The sequence below is a fragment of the Solanum stenotomum genome, chromosome 3 (genome assembly GCF_019186545.1).
Source record: "Solanum stenotomum isolate F172 chromosome 3, ASM1918654v1, whole genome shotgun sequence".
Taxonomy (NCBI): domain Eukaryota; kingdom Viridiplantae; phylum Streptophyta; class Magnoliopsida; order Solanales; family Solanaceae; genus Solanum; species Solanum stenotomum.
Window position 1 is genome coordinate 19,492,903 of NC_064284.1, and position 19,797 is coordinate 19,512,699.

The 19,797-nt window shown below is 34.5% G+C and overlaps 2 protein-coding genes across 2 annotated transcripts in view; one reads left to right on the top strand and one right to left on the bottom strand.

Moving 5' to 3' along the window:
- The window catches only part of LOC125858032 (tripeptidyl-peptidase 2), a 29,659-nt gene extending 18,985 nt beyond the window's left edge, over nt 1-10,674 (top strand). The window contains exons 18-34 of the mRNA XM_049537705.1: nt 271-383; nt 456-626; nt 1,430-1,558; nt 1,666-1,766; nt 1,849-1,966; nt 2,782-2,861; nt 3,704-3,776; nt 4,503-4,588; nt 4,673-4,724; nt 4,847-4,957; nt 5,075-5,140; nt 5,596-5,688; nt 6,302-6,397; nt 9,071-9,169; nt 9,419-9,511; nt 10,107-10,250; nt 10,489-10,674. Coding sequence (XP_049393662.1) covers nt 271-383; nt 456-626; nt 1,430-1,558; nt 1,666-1,766; nt 1,849-1,966; nt 2,782-2,861; nt 3,704-3,776; nt 4,503-4,588; nt 4,673-4,724; nt 4,847-4,957; nt 5,075-5,140; nt 5,596-5,688; nt 6,302-6,397; nt 9,071-9,169; nt 9,419-9,511; nt 10,107-10,250; nt 10,489-10,647 — 1,784 coding nt within the window. The 3' untranslated portion in view covers nt 10,648-10,674. The remainder of the gene's footprint in view (nt 1-270; nt 384-455; nt 627-1,429; nt 1,559-1,665; nt 1,767-1,848; nt 1,967-2,781; nt 2,862-3,703; nt 3,777-4,502; nt 4,589-4,672; nt 4,725-4,846; nt 4,958-5,074; nt 5,141-5,595; nt 5,689-6,301; nt 6,398-9,070; nt 9,170-9,418; nt 9,512-10,106; nt 10,251-10,488) is intronic.
- Nucleotides 10,675-11,872: 1,198 nt separating this feature from the next.
- Nucleotides 11,873-15,012, bottom strand: LOC125858040 (cytokinin hydroxylase). Its single transcript, XM_049537715.1, has 4 exons — nt 14,721-15,012; nt 14,026-14,255; nt 13,051-13,644; nt 11,873-12,341 (listed from the first exon to the last, which is right to left on the bottom strand). The coding sequence occupies exons 1-4, from the start codon at nt 15,001-15,003 to the stop codon at nt 11,916-11,918; spliced, it is 1,533 nt and encodes a 510-aa protein (XP_049393672.1). The 5' UTR covers nt 15,004-15,012; the 3' UTR covers nt 11,873-11,915.
- Nucleotides 15,013-19,797: the final 4,785 nt, after the last annotated feature.

The following is a 19,797-nucleotide window of genomic DNA, read 5'->3' on the forward strand; positions in this document are numbered from 1 at the left end:
TTCTTCATATTGACTGCAATAGTGTGTTGTAAACAGGTATGCATTTTGGGGGTAAGAACCCAAAGGAAAAAGTTGGAAAAAAATGTGGCAGAAATTTTAGCAGGGTATAGATTCCCCACGTGAATGAGTTAGGGTTTAAGCCAAAAAATCAAATGACTCAAACAAAACCTTCATTTTGTTTGCTTAAAATCATTTCAAGGTAGATGTTGCATGTTCTTCCTTTGACTGCTTTGTTATTGTCAACTTTTTTGCATGTACACTTGTGTTCAGGCCAAATTGAAAGGAGATTTATTGAGGTACCATTTGGTGCTACCTGGGTGGAGGCCACCATGAGGACATATGGGTTTGATACGGCTAGAAGATTCTTCATAGATACTGTTCAGGTAAAATATCTCGTGATTTATTGGGTTGTTCTGATGTGAAAAAAACCTCAATCACGTGCTCGTAATCTACAGCTCTCCCCATTGCAAAGGCCCATTAAATGGGAAAGCGTGGCCACATTTTCATCACCTTCATCCAAAAACTTTGCGTTTCGAGTGGAGGGTGGTCAGACAATGGAACTAGCAATAGCCCAATTTTGGTCCAGCGGCATAGGCAGTCATGAAACCACTATTGTTGATTTTGAGGTAGTTATTTTCGAGTACGACATAACTGAAATTGGTTCTTAAATTTATATTTCTGTTCTGAATTATTAAATTTCGATGACCAAAGGATCTTAGTAGGAGGCATGCTGTTGTTCTTTTCTTCTTTTTGCCCTATCCGTTTTTATTCTTTTTTTTTTTGGACCGAACATTTCCAATCTTAAGAAGAGAGGGATTTTGAACAATTAAAGTTGTTCACACCCTCCTTTTGGTTCTGGAGAGACTTTCTTAATGTGGAGTCCTGCCATTTGAATTGTGTAAGGTCAGGTTGCTGACTTGTCAAGAGGATTGAGTTCTGCTAATGAAGAAAACAGTTAAAAAATTGAAGTACCATAAATTCTTTTTATCTTAATTTAAGTAAAGAGTTTCAGATAATTGCACAGAATAATTGTTCATTGAATTGTGTTACCTAGTCATGCATCTTATATGTAGCAAAATGGAAGACATAGTAGTTAGTATAGCAATTTAAAATTTCTTGTATTATCCAGAAGGCTGAATTCTTACTTGTTGCCTTCTCCATTAAGAAGGATAGGATAGATGCACTGCAAACTAAGCACTTTCTTCTTAAAATGGTATTTATGTTTCAAACCCGGCCATCCTCTCCTGAACAACATGGTAATTATGTTTTTATGATTAAAATTTCCATCCCCCTCCTGGACAATCCAATCATCTGGAGTTTCTGGAGAACAGGTGCTTGGAAGAATTTTATGCTTTGCTGCTTAAATATATTGGGAGACAAATAAGACAGTGATGATGCCTTTGCTTGGGTCTTTGGTTGAAATTCTCAGATCGCATTCCGTGGTATAAACATCAGCAAAGAGGAAGTAGTTCTTGATGGAAGCGAAGCACCTGTGAGGATTGATGCTGAAGCTCTTCTGTCAACTGAAAAACTTGTCCCTTCTGCTGTGCTCAACAAGGTCAAATTTTTTCTTTTGAACTTTTGGATGTTAGCCACTTTGATTGACTTCCTCAGGTGGGTGAAATACTTACATGGTCTCTTTTTCCTGTTGTAATATGATTTCAGATAAGAGTTCCGTATCGTCCAATTGATTGCAAACTGCATGCGCTTTCAGCAGATCGGGACAAATTACCCTCAGGAAAACAGATTCTGGCTCTTACATTAACGTGGGTTTGATCTCTTGAAACTAGTTATATGATGCTTGATTACATTTTGAATAATAATCATTTCCTGCTCTTCTGTTTACAGTTACAAATTCAAACTGGAGGATGATGCTGAATTGAAGCCTCAGATTCCCTTACTTAACAATCGAATCTATGATAACAAATTTGAGTCTCAGTTTTATATGATATCAGATGTGAATAAGGTATAGAGTAAATATTCTTTGATATGGAAGCATTCTGTAGATTAGGCATGAAGTATGCTCCTCGCCCCACTACCCCTCCCCTTCCCCCCCCCCCCCCAAAAAAAAATAAAAAATAAATACACACACACAAGAGTATCTCAAGAAAGACTACCTTTTGAGAAATATGTGGGTTGTAGCAGGATTAAGGATCTGTTAATTTTTTTGTGAGTGGAGTATATCAGGAGACCTTATGTGCTTGAATGTGTAGAAGAAATAGTACCTGAAATATTTTTGAAGGAATTCATCAATAATGGAAGGAGAATTCTTTCCAATGTTTAAATGTAGCTACATAATGCGACAGAGCTTCTGTGAAGTGAAAACTGGAAATATCTGAACCAATTGGTCCAGAGCCTACAAAAGCTAAAAACATCATTGGTGAAGGATGACAAGAAAACTTGGTATAAAATTGAGCTACTTTTAGAAAGAAATGGAGTACTTCATTCAAAGCACCTAGTTCACAGCCTTAATACTCTTCATAAAGTGGATTCTTTGAAAAGCATAATCGTCTATATTTGCGTAATAGTTGATGCATTTTTTTTGGTAAGTATGCATGATTTGAATATATTTAAACCACCAAATGTAACACATTGTGCATTTTGTTTAACTCAACAAGTGGATGCAAATTGTGTGAGCTTATCAATGCTAGATTATTTCACTTGTTTCATAGTAATCATGAAGCTGAGCATTTTTCTTATTAAAAACAGTTGAGTTTTGTGACCATCATATACATATAATCTAACAATTTTTGCTTGTTATTCTCTCCTTTCATTCTGTAGCGTGTGCATGCTAAGGGTGATGTTTATCCAGATTCTTCCAAACTTCCGAAGGGTGAATATACTGTACAGCTATATCTGAGGTATGTGAGTGCACCAACATTATTTATTTGATGTGCTGCAAGATTGTGCAGATTATTTTCCTCATGCATCTCTTTGACTTATTATAACTCATTGCCGAAGGTTCTTTCCTCATTTTGACCTTGGGACATGAGGTTATCTGTGCTTGAGTTTTAAACCATAAAAGTTGCATCTCTATACTAATAGGTAAAACATAAGGTATTAAGTGAGTTGGCTTGGATGTGGTGTCCACCTTGGTTTTTTTTAAATACCCTTGGATATATTAGAAAGTTGAGCATTAGTGTTAGAATGCTAGAATTAGTGTGTTAGAAGAGGTGAGCTGTTTTGCCACACATGGACATATATTATGTGTATTGCGTCTCACACCTGTAAATAACTGTTGCTTGTCTTGGTGATATCATAGCATCATTATATTTCACTTCTTATTTTCTAGTATGGTGGCCATCAAGCGGTTGGCAAAAGTTACTTGAGTCTGAACCAAGGACTGAGAGAAAGGAAAGAAGAGAATAGAATCTCCTGATAATCTGATGATAAAATTTAAAGGCCAAATACATAGATGACCCTTAAACTAGGGGCCAGTTTTGACACCTCAACTAAGGGTTGTAATCCAAGCAAACTGATTTACCAAGGAAATTATCTATGGTGTTTCTTTAATGGGATCGTTCTAGTCTCAGCACACCTTTTTTCTTGTGACTCTTCTAACACCCAATTATTACATTGTAATGTGAAACCAATCCATGCTTTGTTTCTTTTTTGCTGTCTTATGAGATTCACACACATTGATCGTGCCGAATTGGCTAGCTTGAATATAAGTCTTCACCAGCTTGTAATATCTGTGGTTCAGGCATGACAATGTACAGTACCTAGAGAAGATGAAGCAACTGGTGTTATTCATCGAAAGAAAATTGGAGGAAAAGGTACACTGCTATCACTGCTATACTCTTTACAGATCAAAATTTGTGCAGTCTGAACTAATCAATAGTTGAGAAGCAGGCAGACATCTCCTTTTATTTGATGCATAGGTCCTTTCAGTTGTGTAGTTGCTATCCTTCTTTACATGTTCAAGATTACATGTTTAAAGTCATGAGGTTTGACTTGCTTTTGAAAGTTCTTGTATTTGCCCGCAGCAGTCAAGTAAGAAGACCAGCCAAAGTACATCTTGACTTTCTAATACTCTCTCAACACTCACCTTAACTTGGCCAAATGATGGTTATTGAAAAGAAGTTTGGAATGGATTGAGGGTTCAAGTGCTGATTCCAACTAGTTTGGGATTAAGGCTTGGTGATGGCTATTTATTTCCTTCATTTTCCAACAATAGGAAATTGATGATCTCCTTGTTAAAGTATGAACTAATCTATACCTTCTTTCTTTTTTGTAATGATCGAGAAATCCGTCTGGGGTCAAATCTTAGGACCAACCACAACCTGTGAAACTCGTGACAATGGGCGCACCCCTCTACCCTTCTCTACTTAAATACCAGACTTAGTTTAAACGATGCAACAACCTATGACCTAAGTCACGAGTACCTCAACCTTTGCACTTGAACTAAGCCCAAGGGGCAAGCAACTTAATTAGTTCCATACTGCTTGACAGTTGACACTCTTCAAAGTTTTTGTTTGTTGATGCATAAGTTTTTTGTATAGGACATTGTTCGGTTGAACTTCTATTCTCAACCTGATGGCCCACTAACGGGTGATGGTTCCTTCAACTCTTCAGATCTAGTTCCAGGGTAAGTTTAGTCCAATTTATGACGGTTATCTTTTTCTTGCTGTTGTATCACCACGTGTATTGTTTTACATCTTGATATTTGTAGAGTGAAAGAAGCATTCTATGTGGGTCCTCCAGCGAAGGACAAGCTCCCAAAGGTTTGTCCTACCAAAATTCTTTTCTATCGCTTAACTCAGAACTTGTCATCCTGTTGTCCCATTTCTGTGAGCTGTCCTCTATGTGTCCTGGTCATTGTATGATTTATATAATCTACTTGCAGAATTCCCGTGAAGGATCTGTATTGTTTGGCCCAATCTCATATGAAGGGGGAAAAAGTCTTCAGAAGAATCCTGCTTCTTATCAAATATCTTATATTGTGCCACCAATTAAGGTTTTCCCTTGTATCCTTCTGTCTAGATTTATCTTCTGCAATGCACAGATTATCTCTTTCATTTCAGAGTGTGTGCTTGGGTCTTTCTGGATTCAATGAACGATATTTTCTTTTCAGCTTGATGAGGACAAAGGAAAAAGTTCGAGTGACACCAAGTCTGTCTCAGAAAGACTAGAAGAAGAGGTATTCATATTTATTTATCAAATCCTAATGTCGGCAAGTAATTTAGTTAAGTGTGTTCATACAGGAGGTCACTTTGCTTAACACTTTTCATTGAGTGAAGTCATTTCTATTTGTGCTATTCTGGTTCTTGTTTCATCTATTGCTTTTCTTTTTTTTTTCCTGGAGTTGGAGAAATATCTTCATGCATGCAATATCTGGTTAGATGTTGTATCAATTAGAGTTGTTATATAACCTTTTATTGTCCTCCTAACAAGATAAATAGTACACCACCATACTGAAGGGGAAAACATAGATTATTTTGGTATTAACTTATGGAATTACGGAGTATAAGCTGCTTCTGCTTTTCAACTGTTTGTATACTGGGTAGTTTTCTTAAAAAAGTATCTTTCTGCTATCAATCATTTACGTTCTCTAGTATTTGACATGCCTAATGTAGCTTTCCTTTTGTCAATCAGGTCCGTGATGCTAAAATAAAGATTCTTGCTAGCTTGAATCAAGGCACAGATGAGGAACGTGCTGAATGGAAAAAGTTATCTCAGTCACTAAAGGTAGTTGTTAAATTGTTTCAAGGAGGTGACAATAACTGCTTTGAAGGCCTAACTTGTGTGCTAATAAACTTGATGTGGGGTATCAATTGACACTGGAAGGTACTAACTCAGAATAGATTAAGCAAAGCCCATTTCTACCTGCTGAAAACTTGCAACTTCTACATAATGTTCTGAAGTCTGCAAAACTAAAAACTCTGCGTTATTTCAATTTGGAGTAAAAACGTCTCGGGGCCCTACTCTACTGGTGTAAGGGAAGAGTGTGCAGAAAGGGTTGATGAGGTTCTGTGCAGATCTCTGTCAGCTTCATGTTGTTTTTGGCCTTTACCTCTTGTGTCAGACGTCTGATTTTGGTTACTTGTTTTGTTTTGTGTGCCAACTTTGTGCTGCCTCTTCTTTTAACGGGAATCTCTTAATTTTATTTCTCTAGTTATAGAAAGAGTATTTGCCGTTAAAATGTGTGACTGTTTGATCTTTTTCATGTTCTTTCCAGACTTCTGTGGAATTTCCTTTTTATCATTCCTTTTGCAATGATGATTCTTGCTCTATCTATTTATATGCTCACCATGTATGACAATGTTTTTTTGCTTTTTTATTTTTTCAATCTACTTTGCAGTCAGAGTACCCTAAATACACTCCTTTGCTTGCTAAAATACTGGAAGGCGTGCTTTCTCGGAGCAATATTGAGGATAAATTCCATCATTTCACAGAGGTAAAATAGTTTTGAAGTATATACCTCAATTTGCTCTTTCTGGGATCATGCAACTTGTTAACCAGTGTAAATCTGTTAAGTATATTAATGGTTGTAATTGAACTTTTGAGAGCGTAGCTTTGCTTTTTTATTTCCATGTATGTTATGTGTTCCAGAAAATATTTACATTAGGGTAGTGTTGGAAATCGATACCTAGATTTTTAGGAAGAAATTCCACCTTTTGATTCCCCAAATTGCAAGCCAAATCGCCTCAAAACCCCCAAAATCAGACTTGAATTGATTCGAGAATTTGAAAATCTGCTAATTATAGCTACAGGGCCTCTTCATGATCGCATGACCCTGCCAGCTTACCTTTCATGATTGCGGTCACTCTCCTCACAGTCGCATACCCTTCCTTGTGATCACAATGTTTTGCCCGCCTGAGCTTTGCAATTGCATCTTGTGTCTTGCAGTCACTTAGGAGGCACCGATCACCAGCAAAAGTCTGCCAATTCCAAATGCCCACTAAGGTTCTGAAACACCCCCGAGCTCCTCGGGTCCAAACTCGAGAATGACATGTCCCAAAACATGTTATAAACTTGTACAAAGTCTCGAATCACTCAATGACATCTAAAGTTCAAAAAGAGGGGTCGGGTTTGCAAAGTTGGCTTTTAAGCTTTCTAAATCTCAACCGTGTTTGAGAACCTTCCCGAGTCCTTTGGGTTCTGAACTGAACTATCCCACTAAGTCCAAAATACAATATGGAGCTAACCAAAGCATCACAACACAAAAGAGTACATATTCTCGAAACTTGGGTTCTGGTTGTTACATTGTCATATTTAAAGCCACAAGTTCTAGAGTTACTTTTGGTGTGTGCCGAAGGTCTTATTTTCCTTCACCTAGTTAAACACCAGCATATATTAAATAGAACATAGGTAGTAAATGTTTTATTAAAATATTATCTGATTTGCAGATATTCTTATCATTCTTCAATAAATTACTTTCCCAGAAATTATTTTTCAGTAACCTAAACAGCCTCTCTATCTTCACAAAGTAGGGGTAAGACTGCATACACACCATCCTCCCCAAACCACAAGTATTCCACTGGGTATGTTATTGTTGTTACTCCGTCTGTTTCAATTCGGTCGTCATATTTTGACTTGGCACGAAGTTTAAAAAAACTAAAGAAGACTTTTGAATCTTGTGGTATTAAATTGAAGATATGAAAAACAATTTCAAAAATATAATAATAAAAGATATGTCAAATGCATCAAAATGCCCTGTAATCTTGTGGTCTTAAAACATGCCATGTGTAAAGTTGGAATTAGAGAGTTGAAACGGACTAAAAAGGAAAGTAGGACAAACAAATTGAATCACAAGGAGTATTTTTTAGTTTACCAGCCAAACACCAAGAAACATATTCCAGAAAGTATTTATCTGAAAAATGAACTTTTTTCCATGACACTTGTTAGGAAACATGGTCTTAAATTTACCTTTTGCAATTGGATCTCAGTTGTTGTCAACAATGATGGCCATCATTTAAGTCTTCAGGTAGCACCATTAGATCTTCAATCAGGTGGAAATTCTCGTATTCTATATGAACATGTTCCTGCGGCTTGGATGAGTATTCTTGTACACACTTTTTTGTTCCTATTAGCAAAGCATCCCCTTTTTCTTCGCTTTTCTGGAACCGGTACAGAAATAGGTGCTTTATCTCCGTTGTTTATCTTAGTTACTGGTTTTTTTTGGGGAAAATCTATGTGGTGTGGGATGCTCGTTTAACCTCTGTATTCATTTTGTTCCTTATTTACTTGTGTGCACTGCGTTTTCAAAAGCTTTATGTCGAACTGGCTCCTATTTTAGATCCATTCAACGAATTGAACCACGAAATCGAATTAACCTATATATCAGTAAAGTGTGTCATCAAACTTCCATCGAAGCGGAGCAAATGGAAGTCTTTCATAAATATTCTCGTAGAATCATCAATCTCTTACAAACGACTTGTAACATTGAAGAATTCTATTCAGATACTAAAAGTTTCAAAGCAAGGAAGAACAATTTAACTTGGAACTACGTTAGGAAAATAACTTGTTAGCTATTATTATATGCCAAAAAGGTCCTTGTAACCCCCCCCCCAAAAAAAAAAAAAAAAGAAGTGATAGATCTTAGTCTGAAGATGCTTTCTGTTTGACAATTTAACTGTGAACGGCTGTTCTGATCTGGCTATACAGTTGCCCTATCACTAGAGTTGGGAACAGATAGAGTAACTGCTGATACTTGCACAAGGTGTTAAAATCTGTGCTGCCACTTAGGTTGTATGTGATTCCATAATTCCATCTTCTCCTTCTATCAGAGCAAGTAGGAATGGGTAAGTACCAAGTAGAAAAGAAACTTTGAGTGTCCACTAATTTGTTCGCAGGGATGCAAGTGATATGATTGGAGAAGGTGCTAGAAATCTTAAAAAGAGTACTAAGAAAGAAAGTGTTTTATTTAGAATTTCTTTGTGAGGATGTGCTTCATTTGGAGAGGAGAGTGGTCAATTTCTTTTGGAAGACACAGATTAAGTAGGTCAAACAAATTGGTGGCAAACCTATTTTCTCAGATGGGTGACAAATACTTGAATTGATTTTCAGTCTTTCCATATAATCTAAGTGTTCATGGATTTCATGATTCCAAGGTATGTGCTTTCTCCAGATAATCAGTACATCAGACGAGGTTGTTGCTAGCATCGATAGAGATGAATTGGCAAGATATTGTGCCCTCAGAAGTGATCCAGAAGATGAGGCTACAGAAGTGAGTGTTCATCTTTTGGTATTCTTACCTCTGTTACAATTTCAATTGAAGAAAAGTAGTTATCGTAGCAGTTAATGTTGTCGTGTTGATACTTTCTATCCTTTTCACCTTCTGCTAACTGTAAAAACCTGGACTGCTGGATTTGTCCTTACATCTCAGCAGAACAGCTTTTTCTGCCAAGAAACTAGTCATAACAACAGTTCTATTTCAAAAAAACTAGTCATAACAACAGTCTACTTCATTTGACAGAAACTGAAGAAGAAGATGGAGACGACCCGTGACCAGTTAACTGAAGCACTCTACCAGAAGGGATTGGCTTTGGCTGAGCTTGAAGCATTGAAGGTAATGACTCTTTAATGGAGCGATGGACCTTCTATCCTTGCTCTTGAACTGACCTAAGCTACGTGGACTCTTCACTTTCGATGCTGCACCCGTGTCAAATTCGCCAAAAATACACTATTTTTGGAGAATCCGACACGCATCTGTTGACATTTTTCAAGAGTCCGAGCAACATAGATGCTTACTGCTGAGATGATTGCCAATGCAAATAGGAATAAAGATTGGCCTTTGAATGAAAAGTGCTTTGCTTAAAAAGCTTAATCTTTGTGAGTTCTGGAACTTAAAAGCAATAATATAGGCCATTAGATACTTGTCCAACAAAAGAAGAATAAGCTGGACGGAAGCGGTTTGTTCATTTTGTGTAGCTCCTGAGACTTCATTCAGGCATTTCACTTCTAGCATATCTGCTAGAATGGATTACCGTGGTTTGATTTTAAACATCAGTTTGTCTTTGTGCAAGGTGCATTACACGTTCTGCATTCAGTTATAATTGATTATGCACAAAAACTGTTGCATGAAGTGCCCAGGGATTCTTCTTTATTTTATTTGTTCTTTTTTTTTTTGAGTGCCTAATGAGGTGATTATGGTTTTGTGGTAGGGTGAAAGCACTGCAGATAAGGTAGATATGTTTGAAGAGAACTTCAAAGAGCTAAAGAAATGGGTGGATCTGAAGTCCTCTAAATATGGCATACTTTCGGTTTTCCGTGAGAGGCATCATGGAAGACTTGGAACCGCACTTAAGGTACAACTACTTTGGAGCATTTTGTAAATGTTGCAAATTTTAATTAGTGCATCAGTACGCTATGTATTCATTATTTTCTCGGTTAGATGATTGAACTTCTCTCTCATTCTTGCTCGCTATAACAGTCGTTCATATCTTGAACTTGGAATGCATGCATTTTTATAACACTGGTTAGCTCATGTAATTACAGGATCTTATTTATTTAAAAAAATGATTAATTGCTGACTTGTTACATCAGGTTCTAAATGACATGATACAAGATGATGGTAGCCCACCCAAGAAGAAGTTTTATGAACTAAAGCTCTCTTTGCTCGATCAGATAGGATGGAGCCACTTGGTGGTTTATGAGAAACAGTGGATGCAAGTACGATTTCCATCGTCACTACCTCTTTTTTAGTTTTTGTTCAGTGAGTGCACAAAATTTAGTAGAATACGAGAGAAAGAGAGGATGTGAACGGAGTTCTGCATAAAAAAAACATGATCACTTATGGCACAGTGCAATGTTGAATAAAATTCTCTCTTTCCAATATTCATCTAGTTTGTTTTCTTCAGTCCTACTTAGAAGCAGGATTGCATATCTAAACTATGTAATTTAAACTTTGTATAGAGGTGATCTCGCACCGCCTTAGCTCCATGTGAACTTTTGTTGTGTATCTGGGTATTTATGGTTTCCATGGACATTCAACCACAACATTCAGAATACGGTAATATAAGTGGATTTCTGGTGTGAGATTATGCTTGTCATTCATGTTGCAAAGCTTGGCTGTGTTCATTCATTTTTTTGGACTCATATCACTACTTATCTTACTCTGTATTTAGAACACAAGTCATGTAGAAATTTGGGTGTGGAAACCATAGGGCTTTCGGATAATTTCTTTCAAAAAAGCTGTACAAATGGAATCACGTTATATTCACAAGGTTACTCCTTGAGAAGTTTGTTATATTTCTTTTGAGTGTGTATTTCTCTTCTGCCCAAATGGACCATTTATCCTTGTTTTCCTTCCATAGTGTTCAGTATGAGCTTAACTGACCGAATTTAGTAGTAAAACGGTAGTAAAAGAAAGGAAAACGTCCGACCTATAGAGTCCATAGTTAATTGGTTGCAGTTAGGTTGGGTGTGTTTGACCTGCTTCGTTTCTTCTCATGTTCATTTGTAATATTCTTTTTTTGTTTGTCTGCTTGGTGATGACGATGGTGTCTGGATTGCTTTTGCGCACTTTGATTACAATACAACTATCATTAGTTCTGGCTACTAAGGTTTATACGAAGTTATCTAGTATCTTTTGTTTTGTTGGAACTTGAAATCTTATGGTTCTCTCAGTTTGTTGATCACTTGGTTGCGTTCGTTTATGATTCAATATCTCTAATGAAAATCATTTTACTGCAACTTAATATTCATTTGTTATGCTCACTCTCTCAGTATCTCTTGTCATGAGTAGGTATTCAACTGTTTATGTATTTTACTTTGATGATATAATCAGTACATGAATTTGACTCCTGGAAAATGAGGTATACTTCTGTAAGCCATTGCTCCTCATTCTCCCGTGTGAAGTTTAAAAAAAAAACAAAGTATAGTAAGAGTACAAAAAACAATATTCAGAGAGATTTGGCTGCCTCTCAGAGCTTAACCAGGTACGAGTTTGTTGATTATTCTAATATGCTAAATTAAAGTGGTTGGAGTATAAGAGGTAATCCTAGTGTGGGTCTAAGAGAAAGCATGATAGAGGGACAGTGTTTATAGTTAGGTGAAATGGAAAAGGAGAACCTTGTCAAGATTAATGACAAAACAATCTTGTACTCCATCATAGTCAAATTCCTACCAATGCACATCCTTCCTCCAAAACCAAAAGGCATAAATCCCATCTTATGTTTACATCCACCATGGATGTCATCCTTAAACCTGTCTGGTTTGAACTCATTCACATCTTCGCCCCAAAGTGTCTTGTCATGATGCATGGATACCACATCAATCCACATATTTGTTCCATTAGGAATGACCAAGTCATCCACTTGAATGTCTTCTCTAGCTTGCCTTTGTACATTTGGTGCTGGTGAGTATAGTCTTAGTACTTCATTCATCACCCATCCCATCTGCATTAAATGTACGTTTCGAAAATGTCAACACCATATCTCCAAACAAATAAATCTTGAATATTTGATATTTTTTTCCTTTCGTGTTAAAAGGAAACAATTTATATAGTAATATTTAAAAAAAAAATAAAGTTACAAAAATGTGTCACAATTAGCTTTAGAGTTGAGGTATGGCCGGTGAGTGATGAATTGTAAACCAGCTGGAAGCCACATTTAGGTGCATATAGGGAGTTGACACATGTAAAGCAAATAAGACCAAGTCTCATATAGTTTAGATTCCACCACTTAATGTATTGTCCCAATCCCAAATCCTTGGGATATTCTTCTGTCTGTGTCATCAATTGTTGTTTTCACTGTTATATGTGATTTTGATTTTTGGATTGAACCTTAAACATGCATGTTGACCCCCGACCAAATATTTTTTGGGACTCCTAAGCCGTCCCATAAAAATTTGGTATTCCCTCTTCGACCTTTCCTTTTTATACACCTTTTAAAGAATTATAAATAAATAAAAAGGCTAATTTATCTTTTAAAGAAACATTTTTGGACCTTACTCACTTGTTTGTTCATTCAAAAAAGAATTATTTATAAGGATAAAATAGAAAAGATAATTAAATTAACAAATAATTTAGGACAAATATTCTTAATAAGGTGGATAACTAATAATTTATGCGAGATACCTTTTGTATCACAAAAATGATTAGCTTACCTTCCTAAGACCAGCAAGCTTAGTGACATCTATTTCACCATCACCTATCACTTGTTTGATTTCCTCTCTGAGCTGAGTTTGCCAGTCTGGATGCTGTGCCAGCAGCAACAAAGTCCATGCGAGTGCTAGCGCGGTGGTCTCATGTCCTCCGAAGAAAAATGTTTTACATTCATCCACCATTTCCCTCGTACTCAACATCCTTCCATTCCCCGCTAGTAAAAGACTCAGAAGATCGTGCTCTGTACGATTAACACTTGTCTTTTTTCGCTCCTCAATAATTGAAATGAGGAGCGAATCGATCTCCTTGCCTAGATTATTGGCTTTTAAGGTCTCTTTTAGACACATTATTTGGTTTCCGTACGGTACCCCTACATAACGCGTAGACTTGAAGAGTGTGACTTGCATGTTTCTTAATTTTTTGAATACTTTTTCACCTTCTTCGTAGCTAATGCCAAAGCTTGTCTTTGCGATGATTTCTCCTGCTGTATTTATGATTTCGGACTCTACATCGATTTCCGCATTCCCGGAATCGATGAGTGTAGCCCAACGGTCTAGCATGTGTGTGGCGGAATCCGCCATTAAGCTTGCCATGCCCTAAAAACCAAATTAAAATTAATACAATTTCATGGAAATGGGATATTAAGTGTAAAAATTGGACATAATGATAGTATAGTGTATTTTTAAAAAATAAATATTATCCGGTCATCTAAAAGATAACATAAAGCAGATTAAAGCAAAAATTACTTACACTATTAGTATGATAATATTGTAGGTAAGTTAAATCCTTATCTTATGATGTATGATGGGCATAACATTTGCCAATTTGAGTTTTAAGTCATGTTACTTTTTGTGGAGCCAGATATGAAAACTGATTTATGTCTCCCATCATGTGGAGTTTCCTAATTAATATATACTACAAAAATGTGCTTCAATGAGAAAATAAATAAATGCAAACATAGTAATTAAGAATTATACCTTCACGTTGGCTGTGGTAAAAGCAGGAGTAATAATATGCCTATGTCTAACCCATTCATCTCCTTCTACCATAACAAGTCCTTTCCCAAACATGGCTTTTCTATCCCTTTTAAACACTGTTGGTTTTCCCCAAGTTTTACCCATAACTCCAGCAGACATCTTCTTGATAAATTCTGGGTCAGCAATGTAGACAAATGGTTCTGTTCCTAGCCAGTATGTAAATACTTTTCCTGCAAAAATTAATAAAATTATAAACACTTTCATTTACACTGCATGTAAGAATGTAGCTATATAAAATTTCATCTCAAAGAATCAATTACGGATGGATGTATAGTATAATAAGCCACGTGTTCAACTGAACTCAGTAGCTTTAGCTCAGACATTATATACGTGTTATATTAGATATCCGAACTCAGTAGCTTTAGCAAAGATATTGTATATGATAAAGGTTAATCTGGTACACTAAACTTTTGCTATGCTTGGAGTCCGGGAAAGAGCTGGACCAAAAAAGGTCTATTGTACACAACCTTACTCTGTATTTATGCAAGAGGTTGTTTTCACAGCTCAAACAATGACCTCTTGGTCATATGACAACAATTTTACCAGTTACGTCAAATATCTATGTTGTTGAAGAATAAAACATGCATTATAGTATATATTATACTCCATGTCAAGAAGCTAAAAAGTGTACGTACCATGCAATTTCTGCCATGTAGCAAAGTAAGGAAATGCCAATGAATGAATATCATGGCTAATATCATTAACAGAAGAAGATGAAGAAATTTTCTTCATCATTAGCTCTTTCTTCATGTCGTTAATATTCCCAAGTGGAAAATTAGGTGTTGGTCCCTCAAAACCATTTGCCTTAAGTTTCCTATACATGAGTTTAGGCATAATCCACCAAGAATATAAAACTTTACATAACACAAACAAAATTGTGACCATGCCTAACATACCTGCAAATTGGATAAATTCCATGTTTTTTTTTCTCTCTCAATATAAAATAATAACTAGCTAGATGAATAATGAATTTTCAAGTTTGATTAGTAAATGGAAAAACAAAACGATTGATGAGTGATGAGAGAACGTTGCATGTATGGGTTATTTATAGAAGGACAAGTTTGGCGAGCCCTCAAGGAATTAGTCAAAAGTTGACAATTGACCAATATATATGATAAAAATACCAATAAATCAAATAACAACTTTTCACGTTTTTTTTTTCTTTTTTTCTTTTTACCCTCCTCCCTAGGAGCTCCCACCACTTTTGCTCCCTTGGTGACTCGAACTCGCAACCTTTGGGTTGAAAGTGAGGGGTGCTTACCATCCGAGCAACTCCCTCTCGTCACAACTACGTTCATTTTATATTACACTTTTTATTTTTTATTCTGTCCCAAAATAAATGTTTTCGTACTATAATTAGAAATAATTTAATTTTAAAATTCTTCTTTTATCCTTGATAAAATGAATCTCAGACACACAAATATCTAAGAATTATTATTTTAAGCTATAAAATTCAAAAAAAATTCTTTTTTTCTTCAAGTACACCATACCAAATCAAAGGGGCCACAGAGGGAGTACTTAATTTGAACATGCACTTTCTTTCTGGTTTTACGTACGTATGTATTTTATATAAATATAAATATTTGTTGCTCCGTATTTAACAGGGAGTATTAATTAATTTATTTATTTATTGCATGCATGTTTGTATATGTTCCATGTTAGTCTCTACTGAATATAATTATTTGATTTGTCAAAGTAGAAGTTGGTCGTCAGATAAATTTAATATTGCGGCTGTACACATACCCTTATGGTGCGCACAATTGCCGGCCAAGATTTAATTCCACGACCCTTTCTTTATGCTTCACCTACAAATTGCAATTTTTATATTATAAAATTTTAATTATTGTCTCAATTATTATTTTTACCATCGATTACTTAATTTGAGCCATGGTATAACCTTTTTTGTTTTTAATTCTATTAGTCCTTCCATCTCAATTATTTTGACATAATTAAACTTTTGAGATTTAATGTCATGATTACATTGGTTTACTTGTAGTTTAACGTATGGTTGACTCCGAGATCGGTTAGGCCGTAGAAATTTTAAGTTTTTAAAAATAAAATTTGTATATTTAAAAATAACGTAAAAAGTATTCTGTATCATTATATAATTAACAACTTAAAATATTTAAAAGACATAAAAAATTCCAATTAAATAAAAAACTTGATTAACTCTCAAAATTTTAATTGTGTCACATAAATTGAGATGTACTTAGAAGATCTCTTAACTTTTGTATAATGAGATGTACTTAGAAGATCTCTTAACTTTTGTATAATGAATTAATATTTTCAAATCAAGGATGTTCTATGCAATAATATGTAACTCGATATTTTAAAAAATCACAATTTGATCTATTGAATATTTTATAATTATGATGTTCGGATCAACTTCACTTATCTCAATTAATTTCATGAAATATATGTTATCTCTTACTAACAATAATAGGTATCAGATAAATTCACCGCAAAAATTAGGACGGAGAAAAAAACCCACCTACTAAATAGTACTTATTTTATGCAGTAAATTATTATTACTACTACTATTATTATTATTACTATTGCTATTACTATTACTATTACTATTACTATTACTATTACTATTACTATTACTATTACTATTATTATTATTATTATTATTATTATTATTATTATTATTATTACTATTATTAATTATTATTATTTTATTAAAATGCACTGTGTAAAATTATTTACACATATATCAAGTATTTTTAATGGCTAGCATCATGAAAACAACTACTACACAAGGTCCTCACAAAAATGCAAAAACCCAAAATGTAATATAACCTGAATTTTTAGTATGATTATTTTTTATTTAGATTTTACACTCTTACCAAATATTCCACTACAGATTAATAAATTTAACTAAAAATTATAGTAATTGTATATGTTTATGGAAAAGTTAATTATAAAATAACTTTTCTGGTTGATTAAATTACTATTGCTAGTCGTCTAACTATTTCCTCTTACTCGTAGAGTCGTAGTTCGCTCATAGTCCAAATTTCAACCATCGACTAGAGTAAAATAGAAAATTCAATTTCAACAAAATAATACTCCCTCCGTCTCAATTTATGTGACACATTTTGGATTTCAACATTCAAATAAATCTATCTTAATTGACCGTAAATTTTTCATATATCTTTTAAATATTTTGTATTGTCAATTATTGTGACTTATAGTACTTTTTACAAAGTTTACATCTATATAAATTTCATCTCAAAAAAATTGAAGATTTCATGCGCAAATTTCTGATCAAGCTTAAACTGTTTGACTCTCAAAAATAAAATGTGTCACATAAATTGAGACATTGAGTATATAGGATTTTTTTTATATATATTTTTGTTGGTAGAATTATATAATATCCTTGCCAATTACAGCTAGAAAAAAGTCGGTAAGATATCTAAACATTTTAGTTGTCAACTTAACACAAAAAAAAAAAAAGTGAGCAGTGATTAGTTTAATATTTTTTTAAGAAAAGATATAAACTTTTTCATGTACTGTAGCGATGGATTTGTTTGACTGATTATAATTCTTGTATTGTAAGCTTTTTCTGTTTTCATTTCAAAATATTCTTTTCCACATTTTAGGTCCACGACATATATACACCTTAATCCGTGTTTCTAAGCATTTTTTGGTCATATATAATATATTCCTTTAATTAATTTCTTGGTCAAGATTTAAGAATCATATAATATAATATGATATATTACTTTAATTAATTTCTTGGTCAAGATTTAAGAATCACGTACAACACAAACACGTACAAGAATAGAATTTTCTCAAAGACCAAAGGGAACACACATTTTAGCTCGTCGCGCGACTAAAAATAATTACATTCGATAGTTAAACATATATGAAAATATATATTATTTTGTATTATAAAGACATTGTTTGCAAACATATAGAAAAAAATTTAAAAAATCACAAAAAAAATATGAAAGAAACATAATTTTATTGATAATATTATGGGTACAAATTTGTTTATCCCTTGATTCCTCTCTCTCAATTTTCTCTATGTTGCACGTGATCCCATGTCATGAAAACAAAAGTTTTCACGATTATTTTCTAATTAGAGAAGGTGCATTATTTGTTTGATCTATAATTTCATCATGTAATGTACTTTTTGGTGAAGGAGGTTTTATATAACAATAATCATTCACCACTTGTTATTATTTACGATGATTTTTACCATGTGATAGGTCAACAAAGCCTAAGCGAGCTCAGAGAAGGAAAGGCCAAACACTTTAGCCTAACGGGAATGAGCAACGACAAAATAAGAGGTCAAAATTTTGGTTGTTTCTGATGATGAAATGAGTGTTTTTTCTTATGTGAAATTTATGAAAAATCAAAATGTCAATAATGTTAGAAGATGACCTACGACATCTAGTGATCAGATGTCATAGGCCGGTATATCTTTAAAAGCTCAGACGGAGAGAAGAAACGGACTCCTCAAGGGCTATAGTCACTTTAGTATCAGTACCTATAATCATCATCATATATAACAATTATTGCGAGAAAAAAAAAAGGCAATCTTCGGCTATATTTCAATACACTTTTTCTATTCATGATCACCGCTAGAATTATTGCGAGAAAAAAAAAAGGCAATCTTCGGCTATATTTCAATACACTTTTTCTATTCATGATCACCGCTAGCCGTTATTTATGATTATTAGTATACCTATTATTATAATCATATCAATTATTTAGGGGAGAAAAGGCAATTAATTTTCTATTTTAACACACTATTTTTATTTACCGCTAGCCGTCATTTACGATTATTAGTATACTTAACCATTATCATAACAATTATTGTGGGGGGGGGGGGGGGNGGGGGGGAGAGGCGATCTTGTGCTATATTTTAGCGTACTTTTTCAATGTAGCTAAATATAGTCAGTCTACTCCATGCATGTACGAAGTGTTCTTTTTTTCTTTGTAATATGTGTGTGTTTTACGACCTTATTATCATTTACGATGATTATAATCAGTATATCCATAACCATTTTCATAACAATTATGGAGGGAAAAAAAGCAATCTTGTGCTATATTTCAATACATTTTTCTATTCATGATTACTACTAGCTAGCCGTCATTTACGATTATCAGTATACCTATGACCATTATCATAACAATTATTGAGGAGAGAAAAGGCGATTTCGTGGCTTATTTTTCAACGCACTTTTCCTATTTATCACTACCCGGCATTTACGATTATCAATATATATAGTTAACCATTGTCATAACCATTATTTGGAGGGGGGGGGGGGGGGGGAGGGGAGGGATCTTGTGCTATATTTTAGCGCACTTTTTCAATGTAGCTAAATATAGTCAGTCCACTCCATGTTGGAAGTGTTCTTTTTTTCTTTGTAATATGTGTGTGTTTTACGATCTTGTTATCATTTACGATGAGTATAAACAGTATACCCATAACCATTACATAACAATTATGGAGGTGGAAAAAAAAAGCAATCTTGTGCTATATTTCAATACATTTTTCTATTCATGATTATTGCTAGCCGTCATTTACGATTATCAGTATACCTATGATCATTATCATTACAATTATTGAGGAGAGAAAAGGTGATTTCGTCGCTTATTTTTAACGCACTTTTTTTATTTACCACTAACTTCCATTTACGATTATCAATATACATAGTTAACCATTGTCATAACCATTGTTTGGAGGGGGGGGGGGGGGGG